The 17,974-nt window shown below is 40.1% G+C and overlaps 1 protein-coding gene across 6 annotated transcripts in view; it reads left to right on the plus strand.

The window, feature by feature from the left end:
* The window catches only part of CTNND2 (catenin delta 2), a 646,153-nt gene that overhangs the window by 370,790 nt on the left and 257,389 nt on the right, over positions 1 to 17,974 (plus strand). For 5 of the 6 annotated variants that reach the window (XM_039714844.1, XM_039714842.1, XM_039714845.1 and 2 more), the window contains one exon: positions 403 to 535. In XM_039714844.1, the coding sequence (XP_039570778.1) occupies positions 403 to 535 (133 nt within the window). Of the gene's footprint in view, positions 1 to 9; positions 536 to 17,974 lie in introns of all 6 variants that reach the window. The other variant, XM_039714847.1, reaches the window with a different exon arrangement.

Raw genomic sequence — 17,974 nt, forward strand, 5'->3', positions numbered from 1 at the left:
GGCCCGGAGCCGCCGCCGCCGCCCGCCGCCCCGCAGCCGCGGGAGCCCTTCGCGCCCAGCCACGGCAGCGCCTTCCACCTGCCCGAGCCCCAGCACGCCGCCGCGCTCTACTACGCCAGCTCCACGCTGCCGGCGCAGCGGGTGAGCTCCCCGCTGCCCGCCCAGCCCGGCGGCTCCCCCACCAAGCTGCCGCGGGCCGGCTCCGCCGCCGAGGGCGCCGCCTACGCCACCGCGCAGCGCCTCTCCTCCCCGAAGCAGTCCCCCAGCCGCCTGGCCAAGTCCTACAGCACCAGCTCGCCCATCAACATCGTCGTCTCCTCGGCGGGACTGTCGCCGTCCCCCATCCGAGTGACCTCCCCGCCCACCGTCCAGTCTAACATTTCCTCCTCTCCTATCCACCAGTTAAGCTCCACCATCGGCACTTACGCCACCCTGTCGCCTACCAAGCGGCTTGTTCACGCTGCCGATCAGTACAGCAAGCACTCCCAGGAGCTGTACGCCACCGCCACCCTGCAGAGACCCGGCTCCCTCGCAGGTAAAACCGCGGCCGGCAGCGCCTCGGGTCCGCGGCGGGGACGGGGCTGCGCGGTGCCGCCGGGGGAGGCGGCGGGGGCGAGGGACGGCGAGAGGCGGGGGGCAGGGCCGCCGGCCGAGGGTGGCAGGGAGGGGAGGACTGGGGGGCGTTTGGCAGAGGAACGGTACTTGGGGGAATTGCGGGTGGGTTTCACCGCGGGTCGTGCTCGGAGAGGCTGCTTGGCGCTGCTGGAGCAAAGTACCTGAGTTCTCCCGGCTCGTCCCGCCTTCCCGGCGCCGGGCAGGTGTGCGTGCTGCCGGGGGGTGCGGGGCTCGCCGCTGTGACCCGCGGTGCGGGTGGGGGGTTTGTTACTATGGCGAATCTCTTCTCTGCCGCCATCAGAACCTCTGAGCCTTTTGCAGGGAATCGCTTTTCCCCGGATTTACAGGCGGCTCAGGCGTACTTGACAAGTTTGGGGTTACTTAGCAGGAACTCCCGGTGTACCGAGTCGTGCCGAGTAAGAGGTAGCGGTGATTTGGCTCCGAGTGCTCTTTGGGGAACAGGCTGTTACAGCTGATTTAATGTCTCTGTAAACGCAGACTTTGAGCAGATCCAAGAAGTGAGATGCTGGTGCGCTGTTCTCTAAACCATCTCTTTGCTAAACTGAGCATCCTTCAGGGGTGGGTTTTTTGTGTTCTCAAAATTTTCAGTTTCATTGCTATAGTAACAGCTGCTATGCTCATATGTTCTCTTGTGTGACATAAATAGATTTGAAGATAAATAGGATACATCAAGAAGTTAGGCTGAGTTTATCAGTCAGGTACACAAGTCTTACTGGAGTGAAGACCTCACCCCCCTTTCTCCTCTCACCCACCTCCCCTCCCCCACTCCAGCTGTTGTCAGCATCCTATGTAATTCCTGTGTGTCTAAACACACAGATGGAATTAACTAATAATAAAATATTGTTTTGATCTAGCTCCTTGTAAGAACTGTTTGCTGGATTTTTTCCATATTTAAAGGGCAGGAATTTTAAAACTTTTAAATAACACCTCATTTTTATTTCAGAATGAGTAAGGTGACAATATCGTTAAATTAAGGTGAAATTCAAGCTCTCAGGATGTTTATATCAAACCTGTTGTCAAATATTGAGTCTCAGAATATTAAGTGGTTTATTTACCATTTATATTAATACAACTTCTTCCTGCTGTAGTCCAACACTGTTGGCCGCAGGTATTAAATACTGGCTTTGTACAGTGGAAATTTAAGATTGCCACAGACTTTGTATTTTAGGGAGTTTTCTAACTTCATTGTATAGCAAGAGTTCGAGTCTAAAAAGGCATGGATGGAACTGTCAGCATCAAGGGAACGGAGAAAAAAATCGATTTAAAACTTATATACCTGTGGCTATGAGCTACTAGTATTTGCCTGGTTTTTCTTGCCTTTATTCTAGGATAGAAGTATTTGCTTTGTGAAGTTGCTAACAGGCACAGTACTTTTTTGCTTTTTTTTTTTTAAGAAGACATCTTTGTGTCATTGCAGCATCAAATCTGTGATGCTAGCTTCATCCAACACTTTTTTATTTAGGGGTTAAGGTCCAGCGTAATGACTCTGAAGTGCTACAGAAGCTGTTTGTCCTGAGCTAGATCCAAGTTGAATGTGGATTTAGGCTCTTTTGGCCTTCTTGGCCAATAATGTTTCTGTAGACATTCCTAACAGAATTTTCTACTTTGTTTTGAATAAAAGTTAGGGAACTGACATTCATTTTCTTGGATTGCTTTTAACTAAAAGCTTTTGATAAGACTTCAGCATCTTGCATAACCTGCATCTTTTTAAAGCCTACTGCAGGGCGTTGCCTGATTTACTGATTTATGGCTTTGGTGAAATAAAAAGCATATAGATGATACATGCATTTAGGAAATGGCTTGTGTATTTTTGTGTGGATTTTCCTATAGGAGGGAAGTAGTGATTTACCATTTGAGTTTGCTGTTGAGTTTGTAAAAATTGATAAAGCAACAGTAACCTTGCCAAGTGCTGGGCTGATCATAGCAAACATAACAATTTATTGGGTCACTCATCCCTTAGGGATTTGATTTTAAGATACGTAAAAACCCTCGTTGTTTTATTTCATAACAAATGGAAAGTCGTGTAACTTGAATAAGTATTAGGTGGCAGACCTGGAGAGAGAAAGTATTGCTACTTCAAAGACTCAGTGTAAGCAACAGTATGTTAGTAAATACCTTTTCTTTTTTTTTCCCCACAGTGGTGACATGCCTTTCAAGTAGTCCTTGAAAGGAGCTCTATCACATGATCCATTCTTTTTGCAAAGGTTTCCTATTGTGTGCTCCTACCCCTTATTTTCCACTGCCATTCTTATGCTTGTTCCTCTTGGCCTCACTGCCATCCCAGAGTTACACATTTGCTAGCAGTGTTAAGTGCCTGACTAATCTTCTAGACTTTCACTGGATTCACTGAAGCCAATGGACTACTCAGAGGCTTAAAATTAGCATATGCTTTAGAGTTAGCCAGGATCAGATGTTACAGATACTGCTAAGGTAATCTTAATTTCTTCCTTTTTTCTGTAAGTATTTTTGCTCAGAATAAGTTTTGAATTTGAGCTGTAAGTATATTATATTTTTGCAGGAGTTTTTCAGTCATTATGTTAGAAATCAAACCCACTGAGAAGGAGAGCAAGCAATAGTATTTTGAAAAGCTAATGTTCAATAAATAGTGGTTTTGCTTCTTGTTCGAAACATCCAAAGATGAATTTAAGTTTTTTGGGGTTTTTAAGAGCGAGAGAGGAGGAGGAAGAATGGAGAACAGTTGTCACATTGCACTGATTGATGGTTTGCCTGCTGTGATTAATGTGAAGTCGCATTGGCATGTATGTGTCATCACAGGGATGATGTTATGCTAAGTAATCTTTTTTTTATATCTGGCAATAAAAAAATAAGTATTTGTAGTAATTACTAGAAACACAAATGATGCATTTGTTTTAATTATTTTTGCATTATACTAGAAATTTGTCCTGGAGCTATCTAGTTCATGAATACTACTGGGTTTCAGTGTGCTAAACAAGCCAAACTGTATCAGTGCCAGACTCAGATATTTAAAAGGGAAAACATTCAGATAAGATCCATTAAAAAAAAATCAAGCAAAAAGTTACATAGATGACCCAAAACATAATCTCTGTGGGACTTAACTGAGGAGATGGCATTATTTATATTAATTTCTTACAAATTTGATTATGAAACAACTTGGAATTTTAAAAATGGCAATTCTTAGACTTCATCCTGAATTTCAGATGAGACATGCAACAGCGTGCAATGACTCAGTTTTAACCGAGTAACCTTAGAAACGTCTTCAGAAATGGCTTTTAGTCTAGTTATATTTGAGCTGCTGCCACTGCCAAGTGTGTGTGTGTATGGGTGTGTGTGTACATGTGTATATAGTGGCTCTGGTGAGTGTACATTTGCTGTGTTTATTCTTAGTCTAGCTGCTTCATTGCTATGATCTGCAATTACAGTTTTAGAAGTAGTTTTCTGCTCTGCACTGCTCCCAAGCACATTCGACCGTCTGTTCAAGCAGCGATCCAAATCCAGAAAGCACAGTTTGTAAATACCTTCTTGCAGCTTCCACACCTGGACTAAGCTTTGGAGTGCTGCTGGGAGCCAAACTCAACAAAGCAGCCCATTTTGCCTGGAAGAAGGAGTGTTTAGGACAGCAAGCAGCAGAAATATGGGAAAACTTTCAGGAAGCAGGTCATGGCACAGGTGCCCACTCTTCATGCTCCTCTGAAGCATCTTCTCGTGGGCAGAATCAGACAGACAGTGCTAGAGGAGTACTGAGTTTATTTAGGAGCCAAGGGGAAGGAGGCAGTCAAAGTGTGTTGTTCATGTGGTTTGTGCCTCAGGTTATGTGGCTGGGAGCAGCCCCAGTGTTACAAAGCCACTCCTGCCTCTTCATCCATGTTTAGGGAAGACTAGAGACATGTAATGCAATGGAAAGTAGTTTTATGCATTGCCTTATTACAAAAAACTCAAAGGATAATAATCCTGCTTGAAGACTGCACGATGTTTCATAAGCTCTACTTAAAAGGTTAAGTTTAAGAAATGAGTGTTGGTGTGAATCACTTGATGTAATGTTAGATGGAAAGAATATTACACAGCTGTCTTTCATGTAGTGGTGACACATTTCACTGAAACAAGAACTGCAGCATCCCTCTAGACAGCTCTGCTGCTACCAGTGTTGAAAACTTCAGTGCTCAGCCTGATGTTTACAATCTTCTTTCAAGTAAAATCGAAATGGGAAAGAATTTTTCTTTTCTGAGTAAGACTATTTGTATCCAAGTGTAGTACTAACATTAAAATAACACCAGTTTATAAAAATGTGGCATGGGTTAATACATAAAATATGCTTTCCACTCCTTATTGAGCAAAGAGTTCTAAATTTATCAGGCTCTTAATTGGTTCCTTCTGCTTCTTCATATGTTTTGCCTCACTCATCTCTCTTTGCTGGGGACCTTCCTTTACCCCTTCTCCTTCTGTAAGCTTTTCACTGCATATGACATGTTGAACCCTGGTTTCCTGTTGGGGCTTACGGCAGGACTTCTATTTGATGGTGAGTGTTGACATGTTAATGTCAGTGTGCAATCATAGGGGCACAGAACAGCTTAAGCAACTTTCTGTGGGATACCTGATGTACATTACTGCTAGCATGGATTGACGTTTCCTTTTGATTGCATGAAGATATTGGATCATCTATATATCACTAGTTCATTGCAATCTTTAAAAATATTATCTTATTAGAGGTCTTCAGTAAATCAGAAGTCTTCAGTAAATCACACTGTACTTGCTTTTGTGCTAGAAGAGCTGCATTACTGTTAACTTACAGCCAAAGTGAATCTGAATCACCTCAGAATTAAAAGTTCCCTGTGCCTTTAAATCCCCACCTGAGACACAGGGCTGACCTAATAAAATAGTCTAGGTGTGATGTGCCATTGTACTTTTTTGGACAGGCAAGGAAGAAAAATATTTGAATTTTTTTTTTTTTTGGCTTTAACATAAGCTCTTGGACCATCTATATGATTGATCATAACAGAAAGGACACTCAGTTGTTTCCCGTAACTATTCTGTATTTTTACAGAATCCTGTGAGCATCTCTTTTATAGAGAGAACCAAATTGCTTCATTAATTTTAACCAAAGTAGTTTTCCATAGATTTTTTTCTAAGTTTTTTTTTTTTCCTTTGTTTTTATTAGCTGGAAAATTCCTTTATCTGCTGCCAGAGTCTTTACACATGAGAACACTGTTAATGCTCTTTTGTTCTGGGACAGACACTGCAGTCTTAGGGGTCTTTTCTTCTCCTTTTACTCTTATTTGTTTTGAGACTCTTTCTTTCAGATAAGAAAACAAAGTGGAAGATTTTGAGTAATATCCAGCAATATTTCAGATATTAATCAGAACATGGAATTTGTTGTCTTTCTGATACAAAATTACTTGCTTCCACATTGCAACCTGGAGGTTAGATATGCTGGTGTTGCTTTAGTTGATACAAATACACAACTCAATGTTCACTTTGATTTTCTTTGTCACTTATTCTACCTATTTCTTTAGCAATAGTTATGTTTCTAATTGTTACAACTGAAACCTTTACAACAGTCCTCAGTTCCAGTTTGGAAAAGGTATCCACAATGGACAGTGTACAGCAAGAAAGCAGAAGGAATAAGGTGGATGACTTTGAAATATGTTATTGTTGCCATGATTTTTGCTCCTGAATCTTTCAGATTTAGATCACCTGAAATTAATTTGCTCATAGGAGAGGAATAATTGACAAGAGCCAAATACAGAAGCCCCATGTGCATCTTTGAGCTAATGAATTTGATGTTGGCTCCCAATGTGAGCAAACACAAGAAATGTGTGTAAACTTGGGTCCTGTTCTTTCACTGATTACCACCTTTCCCTTTGCTTCCCATTCTTGATGAGGGACATTATTTGGCTGATACTCCTAATGATCTTTCAGAGGGGTGTTCAATCAAATAATATTGCAGACTAACAAGCTTTTTGGGCAAAGAGCACCAGTGTGCACTGCTGCTGAAAATGGGTTCAACTTGTGTAAAGCTGCAAGTATTTTAACCAAATGACTGGGAAACTGTATGGCAGTGGCTGTTTCTGAGATTTTGGGTAAATGTAACATCAGACATGCTTCTGGGACTACTGAGGCCTGTGCTGTTGCTTGGTAACCACAAATGTGGTTTCTGGACTCTGGTCCTGAACTTTAGCAGTGTAAGAAGGCCAGGATTCAAATTGAAGTATGCAAATCATTAGAAGAAATTTCTTAAGCATCAGAGCAGAATTTGAAATGTCTCTGCTTATATACCCATTGATCAGGAGGACAAGAAGGAGGTGAAGTTGACAAAAAGGTAACAGAGAAGAGTCTCTGTCCCTAGCAGAATGATGGTTAAATCAAGGAGCTGGAATTTGCCAGCTTTTCTTGGCTGCTGAAATCCCATGGAATGATGAAGTCAAAGAGCAGTGTTTTGGGAACCTGACTTCATGGAACTTAGGTTAGAGCAATGGAAATACATTAACCCGTGCTGGCACTACAGTTCTTATGCTTGTCTTGCTTATGTTGATCTGTGTTCTGTTTAGTATGAGATTGCAGGAAGATAATAGGGCCTCATAAACGATTATGCATCCAAACTTTTGGGTCTTAAGGATGTGCTAGTGAGGCTAAGCCTCATCCTTGCCTATTATAACTCATTTTTGCCTTCGGGTCTCAATGGTGTCCTCATGTACCTATTCTCCTCTTCAGTTGCCAGGAGCATGATTCTGTGTTATAGGTCTTTGGCCTCAAACTCCTTAGGAACAGAGGAGAGTGCTGTTGTATGAGATAGGGAGTATAAGCAAAGGCAGGGTCCCCTTCTATCAAATTTCTGACACTCAGTCTTTTATGGCATCAGTGAAAATATTTATTAGTGCTGTACAGTCTAAAATGGGATGATTGTGTTTTTCTTGCTTATGCACTGGGCAGAGAAGGCACATGTGAAAGCTGCAGCTTCCTCAGTCTCAATCCCTGTTGCAAGGCGTTATCCAGTAGCCTGGAAATGTTTGTTGCAAAAGTATTGATAAAAAATGACAGAAATCTTATGTTCATCATGGTTTTTGGGTATTTAAGGGATGTGAGAACATCCTTCATTTTTACTGTAGTGGAAAACATCATCCTTTCCAGTTGCTGTGGCACAGAAACTTTTAGTAATAGATGGAGTAGCTCAGATTTAGCAAGTCAGTCTGCAGCTCCTCAGTAACATAAGCATATCTAATGGCTTTTGGGTTGTTGTGTCTCTTTAAAGCAGTGCAGAATAATTAATTATGGCAGAAAGAAGAAGGAAAAATGGGCAGTTGTGGAAGACACCTTTATTTAAGGCCAAAGCTTGTGTGGGGAGGTTGCCCATGTCTGCCTGTGCTACGTGCAGAGTGCTCATGGGTGAAACACAGTACTTGTCAGTGGTAACAGCTGCCAGAAGCTACACTGGGCCAAATTTGCTCTGCGAACAATCATGGGAGATAAATGAGGCAATTTTTCAGTAATCATAGGGTCAAATTTGAAGATCACATAGGTGTGGACCCAGAACAGAATACCTTTTGGTTTTATAGAAGTGATACTGGAGAGGACAGAGAGATATTGTCTAATGATAATGAATCCATGGAATTGTACATGGTCATATGCGGTTAGAAGCAAAAGTCACAATTTAATACGCTGAAATGAGAAGGACCAAGTGATGACTAATCTTACAATTATAAGGCATGGCATATGAAACCACCAGTTGGATCACATAGATTTCTAATAAGTACATCAAGTTGCAACTTACAGTGTGTTAGTGAAGAAGTGTCCTGCCTTTGACAGGGTTGAAACTAATCTTTAAGATCCCTTCCAACCCAAACTATTCTGCGATGCTGTAATAGAAAATGCTATATTGAATACAAGTGGTTTGAAATCACACGCAGTCCTCCCTTTACTGAGGAGATTTTTGCATATGCTTTTCTATATTTACTTCCTCCACAATGTATGTCTATGTCTAGCCTTATGGCCCTTTATCCTCTCAGTCCAATCCAGGTGCAAAGCATCCCTTTTATCAGCTAGCCAGCTGTGCTGCTCTCAGGCAGTAAAAGCTTTTGATCATCCAGCTAAAGCTGTCCCTGGGTTTAAAGAGTGTTGTCTGGGAGGAGAGTAAGGGTGGAGAAGGAGCTGTGACTCTCTGGTACTAGGGCAGATTTCCTGTCACTGGAGAGCAAAATGACACCTCTCCATGGGGTCTTTCCCCCACCCCACTACTTAACTGAGCATCCTGGTTCAGTGGGAATGCAGTCATATTTACATTTGATCACCAAAAGGTGTCATAAGCTCTTCAATCCTGGGAGCATGGCCTGTAAAAGAGGATGATTTGGACTCTTTCAGATATTTGTGGGGGAGAAGAAGGTGGAGAGGGAGAAGATCAGTCCTTTGTGTATTTGGGGCTAATATACCATGGAGCAAGGGAGGACTGAGTGAAAGAAAAATTACAGATCTGCTAATCATAGTGTTCTTTGGACATTACAACATAAGCTGATAGAAAGAATAATAAAAGACATGAAGGTAGTACATGGTTAATGGGATAATTTGCAACTGGAGTTCTCCAAAAACAGATTGTGCTGGAATGACCTGCTTACTGATCTTTTCTTGGATGATATTTGATGTCTTTCTATTTCCTGTCAGGGCTCTGAGCATGGGTTTTCTATAGTGGCACTTGGGAAATGTTTAGATAAGCTAGAGAAGATGGATATTCTTGCAAAAGTGTAGTTGGGCAGGGACCTGGGTAAAGGAACATTTTCAGTTTGTCATTTTGAAGATTGAAGTAGTGGAAAGGAAGGGTACTCCTAATAAAGTTCCACAAGGAGAACTCTTTTTGGCTACTTGAAAAATACTTTTTCATTTTATTATCTTGGCACAAAACTATGAAATAAGCCAAGGAAACTTCTTGATAGTGGTATATTAGAAGGCATTTTCTGAAGAGAGGAAGATGTGGAAAGATGGAGGGGGCAGAACAGGATTGGAGCTGAGGTAATAATACACTTAATAGCTAGTTACATGTTCAGCATCTTTGGCTGAAAAGAAGAGTAGGAAAATACCTATGTGACCTGGTTGAGTACAGCATATCTCAGCCACCTGTATTAGGAACATAATATAATATTTCATTGCCTCACATAACAAGCAAAACTGGGAGGGTTAGGACTTCATCTGGAGAACTGTACACAGCTGTGACCCTCTGTAGGCAAGAGACGCTTTCTAGCCTTCATTTCATCTGAACTGTCCTGCATGGATTATCAAGAAATAAAGAAGCTTGTTGTACACAGACCTGACTTAGTGTGTTTTCTCCATTTCTTAACAGAGGAGAGGCTGCTAGATTTCGTAGCTTCTCACAGTAAATATAGATTATTGTTATTCTGGTAAGAATAATTAATTTGATGAAGGGTTTACTTTTTTTGAAAAAAGACAGTATTAGTTGAGTCACTGGCAGCTTTTAGGATAGTTCGTCTTTGCCCATGTTGAGGGGTGTTTAAAACTAGATGATTTTTAAGGTTCCTTCCAACCCAAGACTTTCTGTATTTCTGTAATTCATCTGCCAAGGAGGGAGTGAGAGCTGAAGGTATCTTCTGAGTGGCTTTTTACCATCAGCCTTTTATTTTAGGGCTTTAACTAACCAGCCATGATGTGTTAGATTGGAGCATCTTTGTCAGCTAGTGCTTCTCCATTTTCCCTCAAAAGATTTGAACCCAATAGCCCTAGTGAATACAGTGACCTCCTGGAGCCATGATTGCACTTTGTCTGGTCTCTGACCAAACTTCAAAGTTTTCAAGGTTTATTCGTTGAAATTTTGTGGTTTTTTCTGTCTGTAGTTCCTGTGTAGCTCATGTCATCCCTGTCGTTGTTGCATCTTGAGGCGCCTTTGGCAAGAATCAGCTAATGCTGAACATAACTGAGTAACTCCTCCAAAGTGATCTAGTTTGTGTCCTACCATGCTTGAGATCCTATCTTGTGAATTCAGAAATTCAAGAATTAACTGTCTTAGCTGAAAGTTTCTCTGAAGTTTATCAAGGTTGTGATTGCATGTCACTACTTTTTTCAGTCAGCAGTAGAGTTTGGACCACTTTCTTAAAATCAGGCAAAACTTGATGCACACGTCTTCAGCCAGCCGTATGGCCATGGAAGTGTTGGCTTCACAGGCAGGGCAGCCATTTGACATGCAAATACTGTCAATTTGCATTTATGAATAGCCAGTAACTAATGGTGTGACACTTCAGAATGCCTCAAGTGCTTGTCACCTCTGGTCTACATGAATCGCATTCTTCTAATTGAAATTACTGTTAAAGTCATTCTTGAAGCTGAACGCTTCCAGTACTTTATTGCAAACTGCTGTGAACACATTTCTTATGTTCCTTATCTTAGATCTACTTTCCTTTTGCCAGTGACCTTCTTTCACCATTTGTCTCTGCAGCATTTGTCATGGCCATTTCATTTTAGCATGGACTCTCTGCTGGAATGACAGCACTCTTTCAGCCTAAGGTCCTTTTCTGGCCATGCTTTTCAACAATAATCTGAATTTGTGAGGTTAATTGCAAAGTCTGTTTTGCTGTGTTTGTTTCTTTTCTTCTCTGCTCACTTTTTTTTCTTTTTTTGTTTCCTCTTAAAATAAGTTCCTGCTAAAAAGAATCTGTAGCCATCCATTTCCTCCTTTGCTTGTTGCTTATTGTGGAAGGTTTTACTTAAAGTATTTTTGAGTCTTTGGAAGTTGGATACTAAATATCAAATATATTCAAATGCTATTGAATGATTGCTATATTCGTAAGAATAATGAATTAAAAGAGAACTTTATGGGATTATTTCAGCAATTATTTCAGCATAAATTTTCAGTCCTTGAGCTACTCATGTGTTGGTGTTAACAGTATTTCTTTTCTTTGTCTCTGCATTCAGCATTTCTTTTATTTAGAGCATCCCTGTTAGAATTGCTTTAGATTATAATGACTTTAGTAATAGGAGACTATTTTAAGTTTTCTAGCAGAGGTCTCAATAAGTGCATAATGGAAACAACCTAAAACCAGCTTGAATAATCATACAATAATCTTTTGAGCATAATTCTAAAAGTGGGTAATTGTTGGTCTAAACTTCTTTACAGGCAGAACTAAATTCTTTAGTTAGATTGTATTCAAATTGATTTTGTATGCATTTAATAAGACGTCCATGTTTTAACTCCCATATTTTAAATACAGTGAGTCTCAAATGGATAGTGAAAACTTGATGAGTAATAGAGTGTCACAGAATATCCAGAGATATCTTCCCTTTCTTGAATTTGGCATTGAGAAAAAGACAACGATAATGAACTCCATTTTTTTTCTCCTGGAATCTCACATACTTAGACCTCATGTCTTGGTGAAGTCTAGAAACCAGGGACTGCAAGTAAGTCTTCATTGAGGAGGAGAAAACCTCTGAGAGGAGAAAGTGTTTAAAATTCTATCAAAGATGACCTTACGTGAAAGAACAAATACCATCAATGCTTTTCTCTATTCTCTTAATGGAAGACAAGTTTGAATACAAAGAGTTACAGATAAAATTTCCAAATTTAGAATCATTCAGACCTCTAATAATGTGCAATCTTTTTGTAAAAGGAATTACAAAAGATAAGTTGCCAACACTTTTCTGTGAGCAAACCCTGTCTGAGATTTCAGCTGTGTCTGTCAGAAACTGGATCACAGGTTTTCAAAACAAGAATATTCATAATTTAATACTTTTTTAAAGGTGCATGTGTGGTTGAGATTCGTTAGAATTATGTTTGCCTTTTTGCTCTTAGCAGGAAAATCACCTCTTGGAATGTTGATCTTCTAGGAAGGACATTACAATTAGGTAAAGAATTCAGGTTGCCCAGCAAAAGCCAGTTGAGGAATACTGTAGTTGGGCGGACTTGACACTTCATTACCCAATTGAGTTTTGTTTTCTTTTGCTACCTTTCCCAGTGTTGCACAGTGACTGGTGTTTTTGTTTGGGAACCATTGTTCCACAAGCTCCTTCCTTAACAAATTCTCTGAAAATCTTGAGAATTTCACTTCTAGTTGGATGTAAGCTCTATATATTCTTTCTGTTCCTTGTGCAGGGAGGAGTTGATGTGGAAAGGTTTTCCCCTTCCCCCTGCACCAGAGCTGCTGTGAGAACTTGCTCCGTTTAAGGTTGACTGAGCTGATGCTCGGTTTGGGGGAAGGCTTCCGAATTGCTGGGGTTTTAGCTGCTGTGCTTTTCCACAGTGTTAAACACGATCAGAAAGTTAAATTTTCACCAGCAGGCATTAGTGCAGTAGTGCCTGATTTGTTTAGCTGGAGGCAGCAGTGCTTCTTAGCAAATCACTCATGCTGCTGGAAGTGGTCTCTAGCCCTCCAAAGACCTTTAGGGTTTTGGATGTTTAGCCTATACTGCTGCTTAACCAGCAGAAATTGGGTCTCCAAGTTTGCTTAGGTACGGCCTTGTGAAAGAAGCAAGACAGCCTTGGGGAATTAAGGATGCACTGTTACTTCCCTTTGGTTTGCAGTCCTTGTCAGTGAAGCATTCACCGTGGGGCTTCACAGACTATCGCACAGAGGGTTTTTTTCTGGATATTTGCTTTTGGGGCCTGTCTCATCAAGTACACCAGTATTTCATTCCTTTACTTGCTGCGTTGAATGCATTGCCACAACCCTTGCGTCAGCATAGAGCCCATGGTGTAACACAAACTATTAGCGTTCAGAACTAGAAATAATAAGTTTTTGTCTTTTCTAAGATCAAGATAAGCAAAACATCAAAGATCTCTGCTGCTACAAAAGCCTAGTATTGTTTTCAGTAGTGGTGTAGCTGTGGTGAACTATCCAAACAGCTTCTGCAGAGCTGCTTGGCCGTGTTGCTTAGTAACATCATTCTGTTGCTGAGGCACTCGGCCCTCACTCAAAGTGGGTAGTGAGCAGGAAAGTTAGGAACAGTGATTTGTATAACCAGATAGCAGCATCTGTTCCCATTTGTGCATGGGACTTCTCTTCCCTTTTCTTGTGAAATTGGCAGGGTTGAGAGGCATGGAAGAGGCAGAGCTTAAGAGAAGGGAGAGAAAAAACACCAAACAAATGCAAAGTAACACCCAGGATGATAATTTGCTAAATGGTTTTAAAAAATAAAATATTTTACTTCTTTTCTGGCTGAAGGCAAATTGTTGATGCATGGTAGTAGTTGCTTTGGGGCAATTTCTGTTTTTAGTTTTTTCTTCATTGACAGTACCCTAGATGAGAAATGAAATAGGAATTATCTCCCTGAACTTGTCTGTCACATTTAATCTTCTATTTCTTCCTGGCTATATTTGCCTCTTATTTCTTTGCTCCCAGTCAAACTTTTCTTTTCCACTAGCAATTTATTTTTGATAAAATGTTGTGAGCAGGTGAGTGCTTTTCAACAGAATGAGGGCAGTAGCAGTAAGAAGAAAATGCCTAGGATGAGGTACAAATTTATAGTATGGTCCCTCTGTTTTCCCTAGATTCTTAGAATTATAATAACTGATACAATACTTTATAGTGAAGTTAGATTGCATGGCTAAAATAACGGACTATTTAAAAATATTTCTACCTTTATTTTTCTTTTAAATGTGCTGAGAAATGTAATGGATGCCAATATTTGGTTAAAAACTTACTAACTTAATACTTGGTTAGTTTAAATGGGATAAAAATTATGTGGTTTCTTAAAAGACACAATAAACTTTATGGAATGATTTTTAAAGTTTATTTGGGGCCTGTTTATTACACTTACAAAAGTGTAATCCCTTTTTTTCCTCCTTCCTTTCTCTATTTTTAGCACTAATGTGAAAACTGCTGGCCTTAGTTCAGATGTTGGTTTTGCGGTGTCCCTTAAGCAGCCAAAGCCAATCTGTTTTGAGGAGACTTTTCTAAGATACTTAATCTGGTTAATGGACAAATTATGTCTGGGAAATTCCACAGTGTGAGCTGAACGTGGCAGTATCCTGACGGTGACACTGCTAATAGGTTTGACAGTGCAGTGAGAGTTTGCAAGCAACACTCCAGACCATGCATCGTATTGCACTTCAATCTTTTAAGAAGAAAACCTGAGGAAAGGCAATCTGAGATACTGACAGGTGAGGCAAGGGTGTTCTTTTAGTTCTGGGGACTTGAATATTGGGGCAGACATTTTGTTTGGTGGTGAGCTCCTATTGTTTGGGCTGATGATGCCAAAGTAGCATATCCGTAGGGCTTTTTTCAGGCATCCAGAGTTTGATATCAGTTGAAAGATGTCATGTGTAATTATTCAATTCACTGAGGGCATTATTTCTTTCTGTATCTCTACAAATAGTCCTGAGTCAGAGAGAATAATGTAGTAAGAATGGAAAAAGTGTGAAAACAGAAATGAGTTTTAATTCTGAGCTTTCATTAGTTAATCTTTCATTCTAGTATTTCAGGAAAGAAAAAATGGATGCATTTGTGTTTGTGTGTATGTAAAATATATACAGGTGAGAATCCTGTGTTTAGAAAAACCCTAAACCCAGTTAAAAAGAATTCACTGGAGACTGTGTCCTGATGCTAGTGACTGCAGGTCTTTGGTGTGCTAGGGGCCCAAGCTGATGTACCAAGGTGTGCATTAGCTGGAGCTGCCATATGGCCTGTCATGTCTTACTGGTTAATTTAACCATCTGTCATGTCTTAACAACTTGTATTCACTTTCAGTCATCAGGTTAGAAGGGTTTTCTTCTCTTTGGTACAGTAATTTTCATCATACAGTGCTGTTACATTTCCTTTATCTGAGTTCTATTAGTTTTATTTATAGTCATATTACTTGTTGATCATACTTTCCTTTTCCAGTATTATGACTTGAAGATGCCTACATTCAGGCAGGCATTTTGGAGATGTTTCTGCTTAAATTTCTGGCACAAAACAAAGTCAGTATCAAAACTTGAGCTGTGAATGTTTGACTCCACTTCTCCTCCTGTTCACTTCTAATTCTGCACTTGTGTTCACATCAATTTCTTTACTATGTAAATTAAGATAAGTTAGTGTCTGTAAAACAGGTTTCATAACATATGAGTTCAGAGTAAAAATCCCACTGTTCATATGCTCTTTGTCACATGTTGCATTTTCAGAATTGCAGTGAAGCTATGACCTGATCTACTGTATATATATATTTATTTAATAAGTAGCATTATTATTATTATGCTACTGTATATTTAATAGTAGCATTTCAGGACAAGCATCTAAGAGAAACTTACATCAAAAAGGGTTTTCAGTCATGATGTGCTATTTAAATCAAAAAGTTCTTTCAGTCCTCTGAAAAGCATGCAACATATCAAAGCCACAAAATTCCTATGATTCTCTTTCAAATTCTGTGCCTGCTGGCTCTTATCTCAATGATGGGCTTATTGAAATGTTACCATAGTCTGGGGTTGGTTGTTGTTTATTTGTAGGTTTTTTTTAAACTTGTAGTGTAAGCAACATTGTCATTATATTTAAAGTTAAGAATTGATGCACCCAGCTCTGGATCTTTAATGTTCCTTGTCGGAAAGATGCATCTTCTTAAGTGCAAAGTGTTGTAGTGTGTTCAGTCTGATTTTGGTATTTAATGCCTCAAGTAGCCAGAGGTCTGCTGTGTGTTGGAAGGTGTGGGCTTGCAACAATGTTTAATTAATTTAATTAAGTTGTTAACATGTAACTGATAAGGGGTACAATGGTTGTTGATCTTCAGCTCCTGTGTGACTAATGATGTTCCTGTGTCATATACATAAGGAAATTGTTTAACAGGACTCTTGATCAATGTGTTTAATGATCAAGGATTTTTGAATGAGGACTGAATGGTATATCTGGTCAAATCTGAATGGGTTTTTTTAACATCGAGATTATCACTTGCATATTTTGCGTTTCCAGGGAGCTCTTAAATCCTGGACTGGAGGACAGTACTGTATGCTCTTACTATCAGAGATGTTTAGAGAGTATCATGACTTTGTAGGGCTTCTTCTTAAAGCTGTAGCAAGGCAGGATGTCAGGTTATAAAGCCTTTCAAAAGGGGCACAAATAAAAACTGTCCAAGATTTATTAGAGCTTATGCGATGCCCATCATCCATCAATTTCAGTAATTTTAGCGTCTTTAGTTTCTTGCAATGGCAAATGCCAATATATTGGTTTCCTTTATTGACCTAAACTGTCAGATCAGCAGTGTCACTCAAACGTGTCTGTTGTATTTATTTTCTTGACAGCCTGCACCAGCTATGAAGAGCAATTAGGGATTATTTGGTGTATTTCTCTCATGTTACACTTGTCTGATTACAGTATTTATCTTCCTGTGGGAAGTGAGACTTTGTCAAAAAGGAGCATTTCCTAGGAAACAACTATTTCCCTATGCTGCTGAGGAATGTATCTAACAAACGTGGAAAAATTTAGCTAGTAGGGTGGGCATTTTTCAAGTGTAAAGAGTGGAGATCAACTTTTTTATCCAATTTGGTAGGACTGCACTTTTCATGTGTTCTTTCTGTTGCCCCTCTTGAATGTGGGAAGAGAGGAAATGTACACATGTAGGAATGTGTATTTTCATCTGGAGAGTTCTAGGTTATCCTTGTTGCCCTAATCCAGTTCACCTGGCTGGGGGCTCATGTGATAACCCGATGGAACCTGGCCACTGATGACTTCTAAAAGCTCCACAGTGATGCAGAAGATAGGATGTTCCACTTGCTTTCAGGTTTCATTCTTGGGGGCTTCAGAAGACAGAGAAGACTCTCCTTACTGTATGCTTTTGTTCATATGGTTATTCAGTTTCTGTTCTAAAAAAAAATTTAACTTTCTTTTTTTCTTAATTTGGTGCCTTTCGCAGCTATTTTATAGTGTTTATTTATCTTCTGCTGTGATGCATCTCTGGCAATGCAATCAAATAATTTCTCAGTCTTCTGTGAAACAAGATTGGACTATTAGAATAATTGATTAATAGATGGTTTCTTGAACCCCTAAATAATGGTTTAGTTCTTCTCAGTGGTTTTGGATTGGTTTGGTTGCTTTGGGCTTTTTAAATTAATCTACTAGGTTTGGTTGCTTTGGGCTTTTTAAATTAATCTACTACCCCACTTTTTGACCACCATGATCATGAGAGTTCTGGCTGTGCTCTGGTGCTGAATACATATCAGTAAATAAAGACGAGCAGGACCGAAAGTTTAATAATGAGTTTTCTTTGAACTTGAGCATAGACCTGTCTGTGAATGGGCTTGATGCCTGATTAGCTCTCTGACAGAAAAATAGCTTTGCTGTTAGGGTGGGCTGACCAGGGAGTAGTAGGGCTGAGTCCATTTTCAGAATATGTAGGAGAAAGGCGTGTGGCCTTGATGCACATCACTGCTTTGATTTCAGGCAACACAGAGAGGTGCAGTGTTAGTGGG

Source organism: Passer montanus, unplaced genomic scaffold (assembly GCF_014805655.1).
Source record: "Passer montanus isolate IOZ18808 unplaced genomic scaffold, ASM1480565v1 scaffold31, whole genome shotgun sequence".
NCBI classification, from domain to species: domain Eukaryota; kingdom Metazoa; phylum Chordata; class Aves; order Passeriformes; family Passeridae; genus Passer; species Passer montanus.